Below are 19,406 nucleotides of genomic sequence, written 5' to 3'. Positions count from 1 at the left end.
GTTATGCCTTTCTGTTCAAGTCACATATGTCAAAAACAAGGCCCGTGGGCAGAATCTGACCGTCTGGCTATTTTATGTGGCCCTTGGTTAACGTGATCGTCCAGCGTGATCAATTTCTATTTTCCTCACATAGTAACTACATAGTAGCAAAGACTAAGGGGCACATTTAATAAAGTACAACAGGTACGAAATACAAAAATTTTGGACATTTTTATACCATTGCGCAACTTTTTCATACTTTGCACAACTTTCTTGTACTTTTCATATTGTCGCGCCGAGTACAAAATGTTCGGATTCATTTAAGATTCGGTATCTTGACTTTCCTTGGGCCAGGTTGGAGCTGCAGAGTGCCATTGATTCCTATGGGAGACTTTCCTTGGGCCGGGTTGGAGCTGCAGAGTGCCATTGAGCCCTATGGGAGACTTTCCTTGGGCCAGGTTGGAGCTGCAGAGTGCCATTGAGCCCTATGGGGGAGACTTTCCTTGGGCCAGGTTGGAGCTGCAGAGTGCCATTGAGCCCTATGGGAGACTTTCCTTGGGCCGGGTTGGAGCTGCAGAGTGCTATTGAGTCCTATGGGAGACTTTCCTTGGGCCAGGTTGGAGCTGCAGAGTGCCATTGAGCCCTATGGGAGACTTTCCTTGGGCCAGGTTGGAGCTGCAGAGTGCCATTGAGCCCTATGGGAGACTTTCCTTGGGCCAGGTTGGAGCTGCAGAGTGCCATTGAGTTCTATGGGAGGCTTCCGAAATCATGCACAGAAGGATTAAAGTCGGAAAGGTTTTCCCGCCGGTTAAAATTGTTCGATACAAAAATTTCTTGACTTTTGGATCGCCAATACGATATTATAGTGACTATTCCAATTTTTTTGTAAGCATTTTCGTGATATTTGCGATCATCAGAAATGGTTGTATCTAATCCGAATTTTTCCCATTTCAGGATTCGAACTTGTACTTTCATAAATGTGCCCCTAAGTATCGGAATAAAAATATTCGGCCCATGACTTAGCCTGTGTTTTAGATTTCGGCCCCCTTATGTGATTGAGTTTGACACCCCTGGTTGTGAATCTTTTCCAATAGAAAGTTTCTGGCTGACCTTTTCCATCTCTGTACTTGACAGTTTCTTCAAGAGGTTTCTTTGTAAAGGTGAACATTACTCTACTCTCTCTTTCTCAGTAGGCGAGCAAGTTACAATCAGTGAGGGTATATCTTTATCCTATTTCTATACAGGATATCTGCATATCCTATTTTTTTTCATGCATGTAGACCGTTACTACATAATGGTGGCCTCATCACTTTATAGCAGACATCTAAGATGAACGAAGTAACCACTGCTCCTAATGTACCATGAACAAGCAAAATATAATTTTCTGCCCAATGACAGGATATAACTACTGGCTTCCCTGAGAACTGGACTGACCTTCTGTTGCTCATCACATTTGTATGTTGCTCATGATTATATTAAACCTGCATCACACTGTTTAAGGCTTGCGCTATTTAGAAAAGGCGGAAGCTAGTCACGTTGGCGTGTATTCATGTAAATGATCATAGTTCTCTGCTCAGTTTATTGCCAACATGATTTGATGTAGATAGGCAAATGAACAATGCTTATCTTTAATTTTTATGCATCCCAGTTTGAAGTCAGCATGCCTATTGATACTAATGAAAATGGTTGATGGGATTTGTGACTATATTAATAAAACCAATTCATCCAGAAGTCACTATCAGCAGGTTGTTCTGTTTCCTGGTAAGATGCACTAAACCAGCCGTTTTTCATAGTGCTTCCCTGCAGCGTCAAAATGAATACAGTTAATCAGATAGTAACCTCATTCTACAACCAGTGCAATTGTTTCAAATGGCTCAGATTTGTTACTGATAAGATAAAATAGCCATTTAGGATAGCTTAAAAACATTTTAATAGAACATTCTGCTGGGAACGACACAAATAATCACTGAAAGAATCCAAAGTAGCATTGTCATTCAGGACTTGATGTTTCTATGTTTTTAAATGATGCCCTAGATACTGGTTAAATTATTTAGAGATGTAAATCTATGGTCAATGATGTACTAATGAGGCACATGTGAATGGACTACTAATAATTACGAGTATTAACTCATAGAGTATAGAGTTACTATGTTATTATCAAGTAAAATAAAAATGCAAATGCAGAATTGCAGAATTTATTCTTCAACATGGATATAGTATTGGTGCTTTAGCTGAATCTTTTACGACCACAATTACAAGTCTACATATTTCATGTATATTTTTTTTTTTTATAACTCTTTTTATTGTTCAATACAGCATAGTTATCACATTATTGACAGTCTTTCTTTTCTTTTTGTTTTAATTAACATTGCTATCACATTTCGTTTGTATTGGTATATCACTTTAACCTTATTTGTTCTTTTACAGAGAAAGAAGAATAAGAAAGAGAAGATCGTCGTAGTGGTTTCTTTACGTTACCCAAGTGAGGGTGAAGAAAGGAGTGACAGGTAAGAACATATGGAAATATTCAGTAAACAATATTATGAAACAGTACAGGTTTTATTGTATAGACACTGGGTTTGCCTCTTATTTGTTTTGTGTTTGGTTTTCTTTTGGTGGTTATTAGCCAGTAGGGCCATATATTTCAGCCTATTGGTGTGAATCTGCCGTCAGGTGCATTTTGGCCTACTCTTTTGTTTTGGTATTCGAGCCATGGTCCCCAAATCACTTCAAATTGTTCTTGTTTGTTTTTGTTCCTGGCAGCTATTTTTTCCATTGCTGCTCTTGTGTCTAGTCCTTGTTTCATTTGGTTTATAATGTAGGGGCCTCCTGTTTTCCATTGTCTTGCTATATGCATTGTTGTGGTGTTAAATATTTGGAATAGGAGCTTCTTCCATGGAGACGGGATTTTTTCTGGTAGATGTACGAGCAGCGCAGTTTCTGGTTTGTTTGGTATTGGTCTTTGAAGGTCTATTGTTATTAGTTTGAATACTTGTTTCCAGAGTTCCATTACTGGTGGGCAATACCACCACATGTGTAGATGTGTCCCTTGTTGACCGCATCCTCTCCAGCAGAGATATTTCATGTATATTGAATTAATTTCCGAGATCCCTTATTCTAGATTCTGATTAGGTTACTAGTTAAAAGAGAAGGAAAGGTAAAAACTAAGTAAGCTTTATCAGAAAGGTCTATGTAAATAAAGCCATAAACACTATTAAAAGAAACACAAGATTTATTTTCTTCTTTTGTGTATACATGTTCTCCTGTGTCAGTCTTCCTTCTCTCAGCAAAATCATTCAGGGCACGGCTCAGTTTGCTCCTCTCTTCTCTCTGCCCCTCCCTTCTCCTCTTTCCCCTCCCATCATCTCTCTCCCTCTCTAATCTCTCCTCCACTCCAATCTCATCTCGCTTCCCTTTCCAACTGTGCTGTATAATCTTAGCTCCTAGCAGCTAGAGCTGTAACACAGAAGCTATTGAGGCTTAAATGGCAGCTGCTATCTTAAACAAACAGAAGGAGCTTCTAGGGCTGTATGTTAAAACATCATGCAGAATAAATATAGCCTTCTAGGTAATAATAAACAAAAGGAATTCTGGGAATGAATTCCAAACTCCTAAAAAAAATCCCATTTACATGGGTTTATCCTATAAACTAAAGCTGATGAGCCTCAAGAAAAGCGAAACCAGTCTGTAGTTGGGAATCTGATCAGCTATTATCCTGGCTTCAGCTTTAAAACCCAGTGGGCGAGCTTTAGCCTATAGGATAAACCCATGTAGATTTATTTTTTATTAGGAGTTTGGAATTCATTCCCAGAATTCCTTTTGTTTATTTGTATCTGCATGAGGCAGTCTCCTCAACCTAAATGATTTGTTTGTTAAACCACACGGTGACTCTACCTAAGCTGATCATAAAACCCTGCACTGCACTGATGAGCCTCAAGAAAGGCGAAACCGGTCTGTAGTTGGGAATCTGATCAGCTATTGTCCTGGCTTCTGCTTTAACCCAGTGGGTGAGCTTTTAGCCTATAGGATAAACCCATGTAAATGGGATTTTTTTTTAAAGAGTTTGGAATTTATTCCCAGAATTCCTTTTGTTTATTTGTATCTGCATGAGGCAGTCTCTTCAATCTTAATGATTTGTTAGGTGATAATAATGAACTCTATGTTAACTTTATGTTAATGCATTGATAAAGCTATTCACTATATGTTTATACATTTTTGTACTGTTTCTATGATGTATAGTAAGGATGGGGGTCATTCAGCCAGGCAGTTCTTTAACTCGGTAAGCAAATATTCTCAGACTAAGCTTCTTGCATCTTTACCATCACTTGAGAAGAATTGTTGGCCAAAGGCCTTTACTTCACTCCCAGTCATTTACCAGCTTTTTGGGAGCTGTTTTAGACCTCCCTGAATGTTTTGAGTTTATTTTGTTTTTTAATATGTGATGTAATAGGCTTCCCAACTCTCTATGAACTGGACCTTTCAATAATTTTCTAATTATCTAGGGCCTTTCCATCACCCATTGGTTGAGGATTTTTTATCATCCATGCAAAGAGACCATCTGATTTATGTCCCCTATCACCTTGTCAAGGACTTTCTATATTTATATTGTCAAGAGCTTTCTTTATATTTAGCCCAGCATGCAGGTACTTTCCATCTCCTAGAAGATTTCACTTTCATGTATTTTCTTATTTTAATATTTTTATTTTTATGAAAGCCTATTCAGGACTTAAAAAACCCATTGCAATACAATTCATGTTTATACTGTGTTACTAAATCTGTCCGGGGTTTCATTTTTAATATAAATATTACCTGTCACAATTGTAAATGAAGCGAGAAAAGCTTAAAGTAAATCTGAAGGATGCACACAATGTTAAAGCAAACCTAGGTACAATATGAACTTTGTTTTCCAACACAGCAATTATTTTTATGCTCACCTCACACTTAGGTTTTAATTTCCTCATAAGCAATTTTATGAGTTTTCTTAAAAGTGATTGAAAATCAATAGTGATGAAAAGCAATTGGATGTATTAAAATCAGAGTGCAAAACCCTTTATGCAATAACTGCTTACGTTATTTTCGTTAACTTAATAGAGAACAAACACTGATACAAAAACACATTAATAATGGATTCAAAGGCAACATGATAATAAAAATCTGGGAAACCAAATTAACTTTACATTTTAAACTTTATTTATGCAGACCATAGAAAAAATGAAAGTGCTTTGAAGCTGTAATACCAGGGAACTAAAACAACAATGTCATCTGACTGGGTATCACTAAAAACTAAAATTGTGCATTGAAATGGCTCATTGGCAAATACTTTTTGCTGTGATATTTCAAACCTTTTGCTCTTTTAAGAAGTGCATTGTGACCTCAGGTGTCGTAAAAAAGTAAAACTCTGCAAGTCCAGCTTTCTGTACAGTTAGGATACCACATGTACACTGTTTTTAGTATACCTACAGTATATATTATACTTATACAGGTATGGGATCCGTTATCTGGAAACCCGATATCCAGAAAGCTCCGAATTAAGGAAAGCCTGTCTCCCATAGACTCTATTTTAATCAAATAATTCAGATTTTTAAAAACAATTTCCTTTTTCTCTGTAATAATAAAACAGTACCTTGTAATTGTTCCCAACTAAAATATAAATAATCCTTATTGGAGGCAAAATAATCCTATTGGGTTTAATTCATGTTTTATTGATTTTTTTAGTAGACTTAAGGTATGAAGATCCAAATTACGGAAAGACCCCTTATCCAGAATACCCTTGGTCCTGAGCATTCTGGATAACGGGTCCTATACCTGTATTAATATTCTAGATGTTAAATAGATAGACGCTTCCGTTCCCTGTTACGCCTTTTGTATTGACATTCCCACCCCTTCTTACACCTCCTGTTTGTGCCTATATATTACCCACCTGCTTAGACTGTAAGCTCAATGGGCCACTTCCTTCCTCCCATGTTTCTTATGACATGATACATAGAGGCCCATTTACTAAAGGTCATTTTTTTTTTTTGACAATTCATATTTTTTTCATGCAAAAATACATGATTTTTTCGCCATTTATTATACGATAAAACGGCAACATATCTGCAAGTAAAAATATGCCATCTAAAAGCCGTTGAGGTTATGTAGAAATCAGTGGCAGCTGTCTTTTTTCAATTGGCTAATCTTTCTTTGTGTTGTAATTTTAGAGGTTTTTTTGTGCGACAAATCGAAAATTTGTGTTTTTCACATTTCTCTGTGTTTTTTTCATTTGTGCTTTTTTTTCAGACTGTTTTGATAAATTTCGTTGGTGGTTGTAGAGAAAATTAGTTAATTTGTGGTTTCAAAAACCTCTAAAACCACGAAAACCAGAATGCTGGCAAATGGGCCTTAAAAACTTTGCATGGTTGTGTATTTACATTTAAAAATTGTGTTTTTTTTTTCATCTGTACTATTAATGTACTGTAAAATCTACACCTCTGTAAACACAAGTACTACTATATAAACATATATAGCTATATCTCTCTCTATTTGAAAAAAACTGATATCCAGAAAGCTCCAGATTAAAGGAGAATTAAAGTTTAACTAAAGAATTAGGGCAGAAATATTTTGTGCTTCTGTACCAGCCCAAGGCACCCACAGCCCTTCAGCAGGGAAGATCTGTGCCCCCAAAGATGCCCCAGTAGCCCCCCATCTTCTTTTCTGCTGATTCCCTGCCCATAATCTGTGCTGCTGTCACTTACCTGAGCTTAGGGGCCCACTCACAATTTACTGCATATATAGAATATATATGTCACAGTTTATTAATCCAGTTTATTAGGACATACAACCAGTGCAATTAGCACAAGAATTGAATAATCAGCCCTGTTGCATGAGCTTTTATAACAGGCCAACCTCATTTTCTGCTTTGCAGAAATGACCCCTAAACATAACTTCTCTGCAGCTGCCCAGAGCGCACTGAGCATGTGCAAAATCCAAGACTGGGAGTTCCTGTGACAGCTTTGAAGGCCTGAAAAATTACTGCTTGTAAAGGTACCTGGTGGTCAGCCGGGACGCCCGCTGCTTCCTGTGCGGGGGTGCCCGCCATCTTCTGCGTGTATGTGCGTGTGTCCTTCTGGTTTTGGCACATGCCTTTTCGCTTGACGTGCGCTATGTGAAGTCACTTTTACCCTGAAATTTAAATTTTTAAAGATCCTGCATTCCTGTACTCTTTGCCCAATATAGGTAAATTCTAGATTGTTTCTGGGTGCGTTCCTGTGCTGATTCCTGTTCTGATTCCTGTGCTTTGACTCCTGTCTGTTCCTGACCATTGCCTTATCACTGCCTGAACTGACCTTTGCCTGTTTCTTGACTATTCTTCACCTCCGATTTTGTACTGTCCTAACTATTGTTGCTGACCTCGGCCTATCCTTTGGCCACGCTAATCCGTTCCCTGTTTCTCCTGCTACACAATTTGGTTCCCCTGCTTGTTCAGAACTCTCGCCTTGGGTCTCCTGGTGGCATCAGAGTAGCGAAGGGCCCCTCCTGACATGAAAAGTGGCTTTTATAGGCAGAAGTGTGAGCAGTAACTGGACCCTAGGTGTCTGTTCTGGGTTTTGGGATACCAATCATGACACTGCTACAGAGATGCTGAAGCTTTAGACTAAGTTCTTTAGAATAAGGTCAACATATAAAATATGGAATTTTTAGCTATATTTATTTTTAGGGTTTAAATCTCCTTTAAGGTGAGGCCATCTCCCATAGGGTCCATTTAAAAAAAACCAAAAAACAATACTTTTTCAATTATCTTGTTTTTCTCTGTAATAATAGTTATATATAATAATAGTTCCTTGCACTTTATCCCGTCAATCCCATTGGATGTATTTAATGTTTCATTTTTGTTTAAGCAGGTTTTAGGCATGGTGATCCGAATTATGAAAAAACAACCTTACCAAAAATCCAGTTCCTAAGCATTCCATTCCAGATAACTGATCCCATACCTGCAAAATGTACATGATTCTGGATTCTGACTTCATTGTTACATATATATATAGACATATATAGGAAGCATGTAACTCATAAAGGAAACTAAATAGGCACAATATATGCATACTATTGAATTTTAACAGATGAACTCAACAGACTTAAAAGTTCCCAGGTTTTATCTGTATTGTGCATTCTTTTTATGCCCCCCCCATAGCCACTATGTCATTGTCTAAGAGAACTGGTTGTCGCAACAACTTTGTCCCATCAACCTGAGATGGAGTCTTAAATTTTGTACCCTGTCACATTTAATATATTTAGTATAGTTATGATCTTGTCAGACTCCATCAAGCCATTATGTGGACCACGGGTCCCTGAAATTTTGGATTTTTAGAGTAAACAAACTGGGGAGTAATATTATGCTGGAATGGTTTAATTGTATGCAGTAAATATATTGAATTTCTCATATTAATAATTCATCCCTTATTAATAATCCAAAACTAGAATTGTAATATTCTGGGATTCTGGGGATACTAAGGGTTAGCTACAAGCAGGGTTATAGAAATAGAGGGAGCAAGCCTCATGGCTGCAGAGAGGTTTTCAATGGGAAAATTGGGGGGTTCGGTGCAGCGCCACAAAAAGACGGGGGGGCGGAATCTCTAAGAAAAGCACAAGCAACCTGCTCCGCTATAGGGGAAGAAGTGTAGGGAGTTGCAATGCCCATTCCACGCGTACGACCCCAGGCTACAAATGGGAGGGGGAGTTGGTTATGGGTTATGGCCTATTTGGCCAATAGATGACACTAAAAATGATTATTATTTTAGTACATAGTAATAAAAAATGTAAAAAGGTGGTGGAGGTCTAGGTTTCATTATTTGTCAGTGCTGGGACTTGAAATGTATTCCAATATAGTTCCCTTATTTAGTTGATTTCCTACAGGAAACCAGCAGCAAGAAGCCCAGGAAATAGATTTGCAATCATCGATTAACAAAATTACTGTGTTTCGACTCTTGAAATGGTGAAATTTTACAGAAATGCATTAAAATCAGTGCCCATTGCTTTTACACCAAATGCATTGGAGTTATTTGGCATATTTATCCATGTTTTTTTCTCCCGCCAAAGGAATTGAAGTCAGTGTGTGTTTTTTCTTGTGATTTTTTCCCTGTGGAAAAAAACATATGGCAAAAATCTAGCTCAGATGAACTAAATCTGTATCAGGTGAAAATACTTGTTTATCCCTCTTTACACTGTAATACACACAGAGCTGCTGGTACCTGAGTTCTAACAGAGCAAGGTGCTTAAAACTGGGTCATACCCGGGAAGGGGGATCAGTGAGGAGCCAATGATCACGCAGCACCAGGGCATTTTTCAGAGACAAGAAACCAGATGTCAGAATCTAACTAAATAACTGGAACACTCAAACTGAATTTCATAGAATTGGCAAGAACGCCAACAACCACCAAACCAAAATCTGTTTGCTCAGGCAATGAGCCGACGGGGGAAGGAATAAGCCCCCTTTAGCAGCCGACTGGACAATACTCTACTGCTAATTCCTATCCTGGCTGAGCTGATTCCCCGGCAATTGGTTTCTAATTCAAGTTTCTGAAACTAGAATATTTGTGATTTATTAAACACAAAATAGTTCGAATAAATAGATCAACGTTTTGCAAAGGATAATGAAAAGTAGAACGTGATTTTAATGTGATCAAGTTATTTTACATGATTTGAGGGATCAATATGTTCTCCAGACATGGCCTTTTCTCTGCATTCATCCTTCTTTCCTCCATATTATATCTTGCTATGTCTACGTCCAGGACTTTTCCCATGATGCAGCAGTTCTCTGGAATTGCCTTCCTCATCCCACGATACATTTCCAGAAACCATTTCCTGATAACGGTCCTTTTTGTGCTAAGCAGGGTGATGGGGGGCAGGTAGGAAGGCAGTAAGGCAGGGGCTAGTTATACCCCCTGGCACTTCGCTCTACTCACTATAGAATTCCTTCCACTCTTACTACTGCTGAATAAATCGCTCAACTTGTAACTGGGTTACACCTCTCATTATTCAGTAGGATTTACACTAAACATACATTTCAGAATGCCCTTCAGCTAATTTAATCACCTAAATATTACAACAAACATGTAAACAAGCATTTTTTTTTGCAAAGTCAGCGCATCTTTCACATAGAGAAATGTTTCCTTATTAAGTCTGGAAATGAAATGAATCAAATGATGATTACTACATTGGTGCAATACATAGTTACATAGTTAAGTTGGGTTAAAAAAAGACCAAAGTCCATACTGTATATAGAACTAGAGAGGTACATTTCCTGAAGAAAATGTGAGTGGTGCTTGCCGTGGCAAAACTCGTGCCCCTTCTGGGGCAATTAACTGCCCACCCCTCACAAAAGTCATAGCCCCCCATTGTCGAATAAGCTGCACGGTTTGATACCTCATTCATGGGTCTACGACAATCGGTGGTTAATTGCCCCCTGCTGGGGCAATTAACCTCCCACCCCTCAAAAATGTCATAGCACCCCATTCCCGAATAAGCCGCACGGTTTGACACCTCATTCATGGGTCTACGACAAACGGTGGTTAATTGCCCCCTGCTGGGCAATTAACCCCCCACCCCTCAGAAAAGTCATAGCACCCCATTCTCGAATAAGCCGCACGGTTTGACACCTCATTCATGGGTCTACGACAAACTAGTTATTTGCCAAAATCCCCATTATAAGTCAATGGGGCAAATTTGGGGACCTCTCTTGCCCCGGGGGTAAAACTTATACCCTTGTGCGGGGTATCTTCTGACACAGGTTGCAAACCTCTTCAAATGTGGTAAATTTCACGTTTTTAAAAAAATCCCTCTCTGCGCTACAATCCGTCAAAGTTGGCCTCAATGTTAAGTCAATGGGATTTTTTGGGCTTCGCAAGCACCACTAATTATACTGACTTATCTATACACTAACATACATAAACTACATATATACAAAACAATCCTATTGGGTTTAATTAATATTTTATTGATTTTTTAGTAGACTTAAGGCACAGAGATCCAAATTACGGAATACCCTTGGTCCCGAGCCATTCTGGATAAGGGGTCCTATACCTGTATCACAATAGCTTTTTTTCCAAAGAATCCAGTAGAAAAATGAAGCTACAGTATTTTGTCTGTGGAGATCTTGATGGACTATTATCATTGGACCATATGGATATTATTGACCATTTACCATCTATGTAATTACTTGTATGCTTATTACTTCAAGAGCTTATACTTTGTAATAAATCATCACAGAGCTTTTTCTACTGAATCACTGTGTCCCACTCTTTCCTACATTTATATCTTTATCTTTATCCCCAAGATGCTTACCCTAAACAAATAAAAGTCTAGTGTGAGGTTTTGTATCCTTGGCGATAACTGCCAAATCCAGGCTACACTTTCCCTGTAACAATGTCACATGTCACATGATGAGAGTTGACTTGACTTCTCAGGATTTGACAGTTGGTCCAGTCCGTTGGTTGCCATTGTGGTGAGAGGTAAGCCTGATTTTTGTTGCTAAATAACTCTGATTTTAGCTAAAAAAGAGAGTGGAAATAGCGGGGTGATATCCCCCAGACTATCTGATGTTGCTTTTCTTACTGGTTTTAGTGAATCTGGAGACATTTCCCCTAAAATAAGCTTTGAAGATGCCTATAAATGATAAACACAAAATGGTTTCTTCCAGACTTATGTTCTCTCACCTTGTCCTGTCAGCTCTGTATTGCACCCTTCTATCCACGAGAGGGAGAGGGCTAATGTTTGCTTTATCTATGCAGTAATGGATGTGTACAGGTAGAGAACAGAAGCAACTTGCTTGCACTCCATTCAATCAGACATTCACTTTGCTAATATTTATACTTTTGTTTGCAACTAATTATGGTCGGGACAGGCTCCTTAGAGTTTTGCCCCTCTGCCCCAGGTATATGCCCCACTCTTATGGACCAACCTGAACATGTATCTGAATTTAAAAGAATAAATACCAATATTTTCTCCTGTTACAGAATAACATTTATAAGTAAGTCTTGTGCACTTTCCCTTCAATTGCCCTGGCTGTGGGGGGCAATAAGGTGAATGACAGGGGCAATATTGAATAAAACAATGTTTATTGCTACTCCTTGCTGTTACCCTATAATATACAGGCCTGTGGCCTAGTTGCCCCCTGAGCACGTACTGCCCACATGTCACATGCTTTGGGCTCCCAGCCCCCTAACCAGTTGTTTAATTATCTCCATGCCCTGCATTAAATGTTCCCTATGTCGGGGGGTAATTATCAACACTGGGTCATTGCAACCAATCATATTTGTGTTTTCATAGTTCTACCTGCAGTTAGCAACAAAGCTGAGCGCTGATTGATTGCTATGGGTTACTGCCCAGGTACAATCTTGCCCAGTGTTAATAAATAAGCCCAACTGTATTTGTTCGCTTTTCACTCACTATGGACACAGGGCCTAATTTACAATTCTTTACTAGTGGAGGGGGATCAGTCTAAATGAGGGGGTCTGAAATTGTGGGGATGCCTTCCTCTGTATTTCATTGGAAATATTAAGTGCTAAATGCATTAACCCTGAAGTTGACTTGTACTTTTTATTCCCTTCTCTATACAGATTGCTACAGTGCGCGACTGGCTGTGGTTTTTTGCGGTTTCGGCGCTTTCACCAAATTTTTTTGGATTGTCATTTTTTTCTGGCTTTCCTTTAGTTCACTTTTTCCATTCTTAGTTGAACTTGAGGAAAGCCAGCAGCTACTGAGGGGCCCCTTGGGGTACTCGGCCTTGGGCCGGACCCTCTGTCCGAACCTTTTGGTTCTTTTACCATCTTCTGATAAGATCTTTTTTAAAGGTAATCTAGCAAATCCAGTTGATTCAGTTCATGATTTTTTCTAAAGGAAGTCTGCTCTAAATTTACTGGGGGGGCAATTTGTTAGGTTACTTATCTCTTTCCTGGGCTTGAGCTGTTTTTATCAAAATGGGCACCAGCCCAAGGTAGTTTTCTGTAGGCCGGGCTGCCCCGTCTTCCCACAGCTTCCCAGCATCCCCTGGGCCTTAGTCAGACTTGGGGCAAGTGCAGTACAGAACTTTTCTATAGAGTTCCACATGTACCAAGTCTGGGCTGCAGGGGATGCTGGGAAGAAGCTGGGGAAATGGTGGCAGCCCACTCTGCAGAAAACTACCCTGGGGCATAAAGCTCAGGCCTTTCCCTCTGTAGCATTGAAGTTAAGAAATGCACCAACTCATGGATTCAATTTCAGCATTTTGAGAGTCATTGAGTCGCTTTCCTGAGTTGCTCCTGGGAAACAAACAGGGGGAATACTGGGAATTTAACCTGTAAGTCCTTATGCCTAATGTACTATTACAGAATAAAGGAGCAGACAAAGGGGTTTGGGAGGGTAACTGCCCCTTTCATGGCATATTAGTATATGTGAAACTCTTTGTATTGCTGTACCTAATATAATGCTCATTTGTATCTGTGCCTTTAGATTTCCATCGCTCATTAGAATGGCGTCGTTTGAGGTAATTCCTCTGTTTCTTTTGTACAAAATCCTTTCTCGTCAGAGTCACTGTTTCCCTGTCACTATTCCATAGAAGCTCCCCTTAAGCAGCTCTCTGTCTGTCTGTCTGCACCTCTCCCACTTCTGTCACTGCTTCCTTTTATTCATATGGGCAGGAGCTGCCATACCATTTACCTGTGTGCAGATATAGCAGCCAACAGGCACCCAAAGCAGCACTATGGCAGCTCCCACGTATATGTATAAAGGCTGAGCAGTCCTGTTGTGCACAGTATGCCTTCCTTAGTATAAACACCATCCTACAGTTACAGCGCTGATACTATTCTGCTAAACAATATACACATTGTCCCACAATTAGAGCTCTTCACCTGACACATCTTGCCTTACTATACACACTATTCCACAGAGTCCATCTTGCCTCACCATACACATATTCCCACAGATACAACATCATTTTTGCATTGTGTCCCTAATGCGCTTTTCCTTTCACTTACAGATGCTCTACGCCATTTTAGATGACTTCAGGGCGGACTCTGATGATTTTGAAGCCCTTGCATCCTATTATGGTAAAATCCTATATTAATCATCAGTTCCTTAAGTCGCTGTGCTTGTCAGTAGGATACAGGCTTTTCCCCAACATAGAGTCCCAGTAATCCCAGTTACCTTCAGCAGCTTTATGTGGTCTTATACTTACCTTGCCAATTGTGGGTACATAACTATGGCTGGTTGCTATGGAGGGCCATAGCAACCGCATAGTTAATGTATAAGTTGGATTATATTGTTGCTTCTTAATGCCCAGATTCTGCTTTATTGCGACTGATTTAGTCTATTATGTTGGTTTTCCTTATTTTATTGCACCTGGTTTTGTTAGGGTTTCTTTATTATTCGTATTTACTTGCCTACAAATGGCGAATTGAAAGGCAAATGCGTTCCAGAGAACTTTTGCATATACACAAATGCTCTGCGTGATTATTATCTTAGGACATGAGGGTATATTTCTGTGTATCACTTCTTTCTGCCTTTTTTGATTTTGTATACCCTAATGAAGACCCTCGACAGGTCAAAATGCTGTGGGCTTATGCATTCATTTGTTGTATTGTACTTTAGACCAATAAATTCATTCTTTTATGTTCTTTATTCGTGAGTGTGTGGCGGTGCGTCTGTGGCACTCTGGGAAACAGTGTTCCTTTAAGTCAAAATGTAACAGATAGGAAAAGTGCCAACATGGTGTTTGTAATGGGCAAAGGTGGCGTTAGTTTATTATATGTGAATTCCTCTCCCCCTTTAGCTCAGTGTTTAATACTAATGTGTTTCCCTTGCAGAACATCACTACAGGCGCCGGTACGGAAAGATTGTGGACCTGTAAGTAAAACCAAAATGATCTTATTATATGTTGGGAATCATTGAGATATGGGGGAATTGCAACATTTTATTAATGCTTAATGGGATTTTTCTTTCAGAGAACACTTTCTCATAATGTACATGGTGGATCCGAGAGTTACAGATAAGAGGAACATCCCGGACTATCTGGCAATGATCCACTTTATGGTAAGGAGTTTAGATAAATTGATAAATAGGGAATAAATAGGTTTAGATTGCCAGCTCTTGTCCCAGCATATTTTATGCCTAAATCTTTGTTTCACATGATTAAAAATGGCACATGGCTTAAGATACGTAGCCACAGTGTTCATAAGGCTAATATGTGAGGGCTCAGTCTTCCTAAAGTCCCTGCGACTACAGAAGGAGCTGGAAATGGTACGATCCATGCGAGTCCATTTGGAATAATGAAGTGGCCTATAGTGATATTGCAGCCGAATGGTAATTGCACAGTGGCGCTGCCTCATATTTCTGCCTCACAGCTGCCACTGAGATGGTATTGCTGCTGCACTTTCATTGTAAATGAGCCCCTAGGAGTCAGTCAGGGAGTCACAATTATAATGAGGAGGCAGATAAGACACTGGGATCCAGCCCTTCCTTTATAGGTCTGATTCCAAGAGGAATAGCACTGATCCATAGATTCCTTTCTCACCCTTGAACTTTCTTTTATGTTACAGGAACAACTAGAAGAGTTAGAAAGGGAATACCGCGTCCTCTGCACCGAACGGTTGCTGACTCCTGTAAGCATCATTATTATTATTATAGGAGAGGTTATTATTCACTATATGTCTCTGTAACAATAAGGAACATTATTATTCACTGTATGTTTTGCTTTCTGGGGGGGCTTCTAAATTCACCCACCTACAGTAAGTGCCATTTTCACCGGAAACAATAAAACTGTTGCAATGCAGTATGGGGTGATGCCCAGACACTGCATACAGTTTTGTTACCCACGTGGGCACAATAATGGCATTGGTACAAAGCAGCGCTTAACATTTACTCTCTTCTCCCACAGTACACACCAGAAGAGCGACTGTTACGGTGGGAGTATTTAGAGATCCTGCGACTTCAGAACGTAAGTTCCCTGATCACTTCCCCTGATGCTTTTTTGGGTATTTATTGCCATTTCTGCAGGATTCATGCAATACTTTTAGGGAACATTAACCTGGGTTTGTGCCAATATTCGCAGAAAAAGAAGTATTAGTAACCACTTCCTACATATTTGCTTTGATCAGTTTATTGCAGACAGGGTAATTGTATATGAGGTGCTTTTGGGGCATTTTGCGAGACTTACAATACCACATGTCCCTTTAGGATTTTCTATTTATCTGCTACTGACTATTAAGGAAACACACATATACCTACCAGAGACCAGGCACTACACTCCCCCCAGGGTATCCCACCCCCTCACTGCCCTCCCTGTATAAAGGAACTATTGGCACCATCTATACAGGCATAATCATAACTGTCTCCTTTCTTTTCCCTTTGCTCCTACCCTTGTGCCTCCCCTGCACTCGCAGACCGTCAGATCTCTTCTTCTGCCCATTATTTTAAACATCTGGGAGAAGGAGAAGGAACTGCTTAAAGCTGCCAGGTATGTATTTTGCAAATTACACTTTCCGTTCCAGTTATTAACACATAAGATCAATATATTTACTTTTTTCCTTATGTGAATGTGGGTGCTTTGGCCACTTTCATAATAAAAACAATTGAATCTTTAAGAAGCTGCTTTTCTAGGTGCCTACAGCCATAGCATGGATCTCAGTTATTGCTGACATGCCAATACATGCTTTTAATCTACTTATGAACATATTAAGGGAAGCCAAAAACAATTCTAGATCTGGATTATACACATACTAAGGGGGATGCACAGATGGAGCAAGATAAACTGAAGCACCTTGCATGTATAACTAGATCCCTTGCCCAATAAAATGTATGTCAGTCTATCAATTTAGTCTGACCAGCTCATCCAATATACCCAATGTCCCCCCACCTAAAAGGGGTTGTAGTTGTTTTCTAAACGGTGCCATCCCTCCTCATTGGGGTGAAGCCTATCTCAATGGCAAAGCATAAAACCTACTCAGCTCAGTAACTGCCCTATTTTTACCTTAGGGACAGCTGTGTAGCAGGATAAGCGTAAGCAAAGGAGCCCTTGCCCAATAAAATGTATGCCAGTCTATCAATTTAGTCTGACCAACTCATCCAATATACCCAATGTCCCCCCACCTAAAAGGGGTTGTAGTTGTTTTCTAAACGGTGCCATCCCTTCTCATTGGGGTGAAGCCTATCTCAATGGCAAAGCATAAAACCTACTCAGCTCAGTAACTGCCCAATTTTTACCTTAGGGACAGCTGTGTAGCAGGATAAGCGTAAGCAAAGAAAATAAGTGTAAAATATTTCTCCAGTGATAAGAGTTCCAAAACGTTGATCCAATCAATGCTTCGGAAGCAAATTACAATACTGATTTTTTTTCCACTTTAGGACCAGGGAACAACAACGACCTCCTGCTGCAGAGGACTTAATAGCCACTCAAAAAAAGCCTCCTGCTGCAGAGGAGGTAATAACATCTCAAATAGAGCCTCCTGCTGCAGAGGAGGTAATAACATCTCAGATAGAGCCTCCTGCTGCAGAGGAGGAAACAACATCTCAAATAGAGCCTCCTGCTGCAGAGGAGGAAATACCTCAAATTGAACCTCCTATTGCAGAGGAGGTAATCACATCTCAAATAGAGCCTCCTGCTGCAGAGGAGGTAATAACATCTCAAATAGAGCCTCCTGCTGCAGAGGAGGTAATAACATCTCAGATAGAGCCTCCTGCTGCAGAGGAGGAAATAACACCTCAAATAGAACCTCCTACTGCAGAGGAGGTAATCACATCTAAAATAGAGCCTCCTGCTACAGAGGAGGTAATAACATCTCAAATTGAACCTCCTACTGCAGAGGAGGAAATAACACCTCAAATTGAACCTCCTACTGCAGAGGAGGTAATCACATCTAAAATAGAGCCTCCTGCTACAGAGGAGGTAATAACATCTCAAATTGAACCTCCTACTGCAGAAGAGGTTATCACATCTAAAATAGAGCCTCCTGCTACAGAGGAGGTAATAACATCTCAAATTGAACCTCCTACTGCAGAGGAGGTCATTTCCACTGAAGAACCTCTAGGCACCGAGAAGATAATAAACATCAGAGAGCCTCAATTTGCAGAGGAGGAAATAAATGAGCAAGAGGAGCCTCCAGCTGTGGAGAGACTAACCTGGGGCAGACGGGTACGCCGCGCCATCGCTAGAAGGTTGCAGAGGATTTCGGTAATGTATCTGTGTACTGCCAATCTCTTTTCATCTGCAGATGCACCATGTTAGCCAGTGCAGCTCTGCTTCACTTAAGGGTATATTTATCATGCTGTATAAAAAGTGGAGTGAAACATTACCGGTGATGTTGCTCATAGCAGCCAATCAGATGCTTTGCTTTGGTTTTCTAACTATTGAAACTAATTGCTGATTGGTTCCCCTGGGCAACATCACCGATAATGCTTCACTCCGCTTTTTACACAGCATGATAAATATACCCCTAAATGTCATTCCATTCACTCAGGAGGCCTGCACAAATGATCAAACAATAGAAAGGCGGCCATTGCAAGCATGGCAACTCCTACACCTGGCTGCCCAGTGTATTGCTGTCCTTAGCTTGAACTAGGTGGCTGACTCTGAGTAGAAATCTGGCCAATTATATAGATATCACTGCTGATTCCCTAGTAGGCCAATGAAAGGGGGGAGATATGGTAATTCTCATTGGGCTGCTGTAGTGCTGGCTTGGAAATGGATTTTCCCATTGGAAACTAGTCAGGCACTAGGTGATCAATACAGAGATTAACAGTGCCACCCCAGGTAGCTGATATGCGGTAGAACCAGACTAAACCTTTTCTATCCTCAAACAACAATGTGTCTATAATTTATTCCTATTTCAATAATTTCTAAACTATTCCTCCTTTTTTTTCAGCACTCCGCCAGAAGAATTCTCAGGGGGATCTGCTGCCATCAACCTCCCCCTGCTCCCTAATTCCCTACCCTGCACATCATTACACAAGCATCCACCCACTTGTAAGAAGGTGAAAATTGTGTGTTAATTTGTATGTGGGAAAGTGTTGTTACTTGGTATGACCACTAGGTGGCAGCAGAATTTAGTTAATGTTTATTGGGATTGTATAAGTGTAGTTCACACCCCGACCACTAGAGGCAGTGTGGGGCAGAAGGTATAAAAAAAGGGGACCACACCCAGAATTAAGGGTCTTTGTGGGAGAACACGGAAGAGGCCAGCTGAAGGAAAAGAAGAACCACCTGTAGGGTAAGGAAAGGGTAGAACAGGGCAGCTGAAAGTGGAGCAGGCACTAGGTGTCTGAGTCAGGGTTATGTAGCATGGGCCGCCTATTGCCCCAACCAGGAGAGTAGAGGGAAACAGTGTTTCCAGTGGATCATCCACAGAATAGGGACCCAAGCGGATAGGGGTAGGCTACAAGAGGGCTTGTTGAGCTTCGACTAGGAGTCTGCCAGTAAAATTCCT

The 19,406-nt window shown here is 40.2% G+C and overlaps 1 protein-coding gene across 1 annotated transcript; it reads left to right on the top strand.

Moving 5' to 3' along the window:
- Nucleotides 1-13,265: 13,265 nt before the first annotated feature.
- LOC116411764 (translation initiation factor IF-2-like) lies at nucleotides 13,266-18,987 on the top strand. Its single transcript, XM_031904623.1, has 10 exons — nucleotides 13,266-13,474; nucleotides 13,967-14,036; nucleotides 14,793-14,832; nucleotides 14,931-15,018; nucleotides 15,525-15,587; nucleotides 15,863-15,922; nucleotides 16,368-16,441; nucleotides 17,329-17,404; nucleotides 17,651-18,154; nucleotides 18,846-18,987. Exons 1-10 carry the CDS (start codon nucleotides 13,415-13,417, stop codon nucleotides 18,903-18,905), a joined length of 1,095 nt encoding a protein of 364 aa, XP_031760483.1. The 5' UTR covers nucleotides 13,266-13,414; the 3' UTR covers nucleotides 18,906-18,987.
- Nucleotides 18,988-19,406: the final 419 nt, after the last annotated feature.

The sequence above is a fragment of the Xenopus tropicalis genome, chromosome 1, assembly GCF_000004195.4.
Source record: "Xenopus tropicalis strain Nigerian chromosome 1, UCB_Xtro_10.0, whole genome shotgun sequence".
Lineage (NCBI taxonomy): Eukaryota > Metazoa > Chordata > Amphibia > Anura > Pipidae > Xenopus > Xenopus tropicalis.
This window is presented reverse-complemented; position numbering and strand designations above follow the sequence as displayed.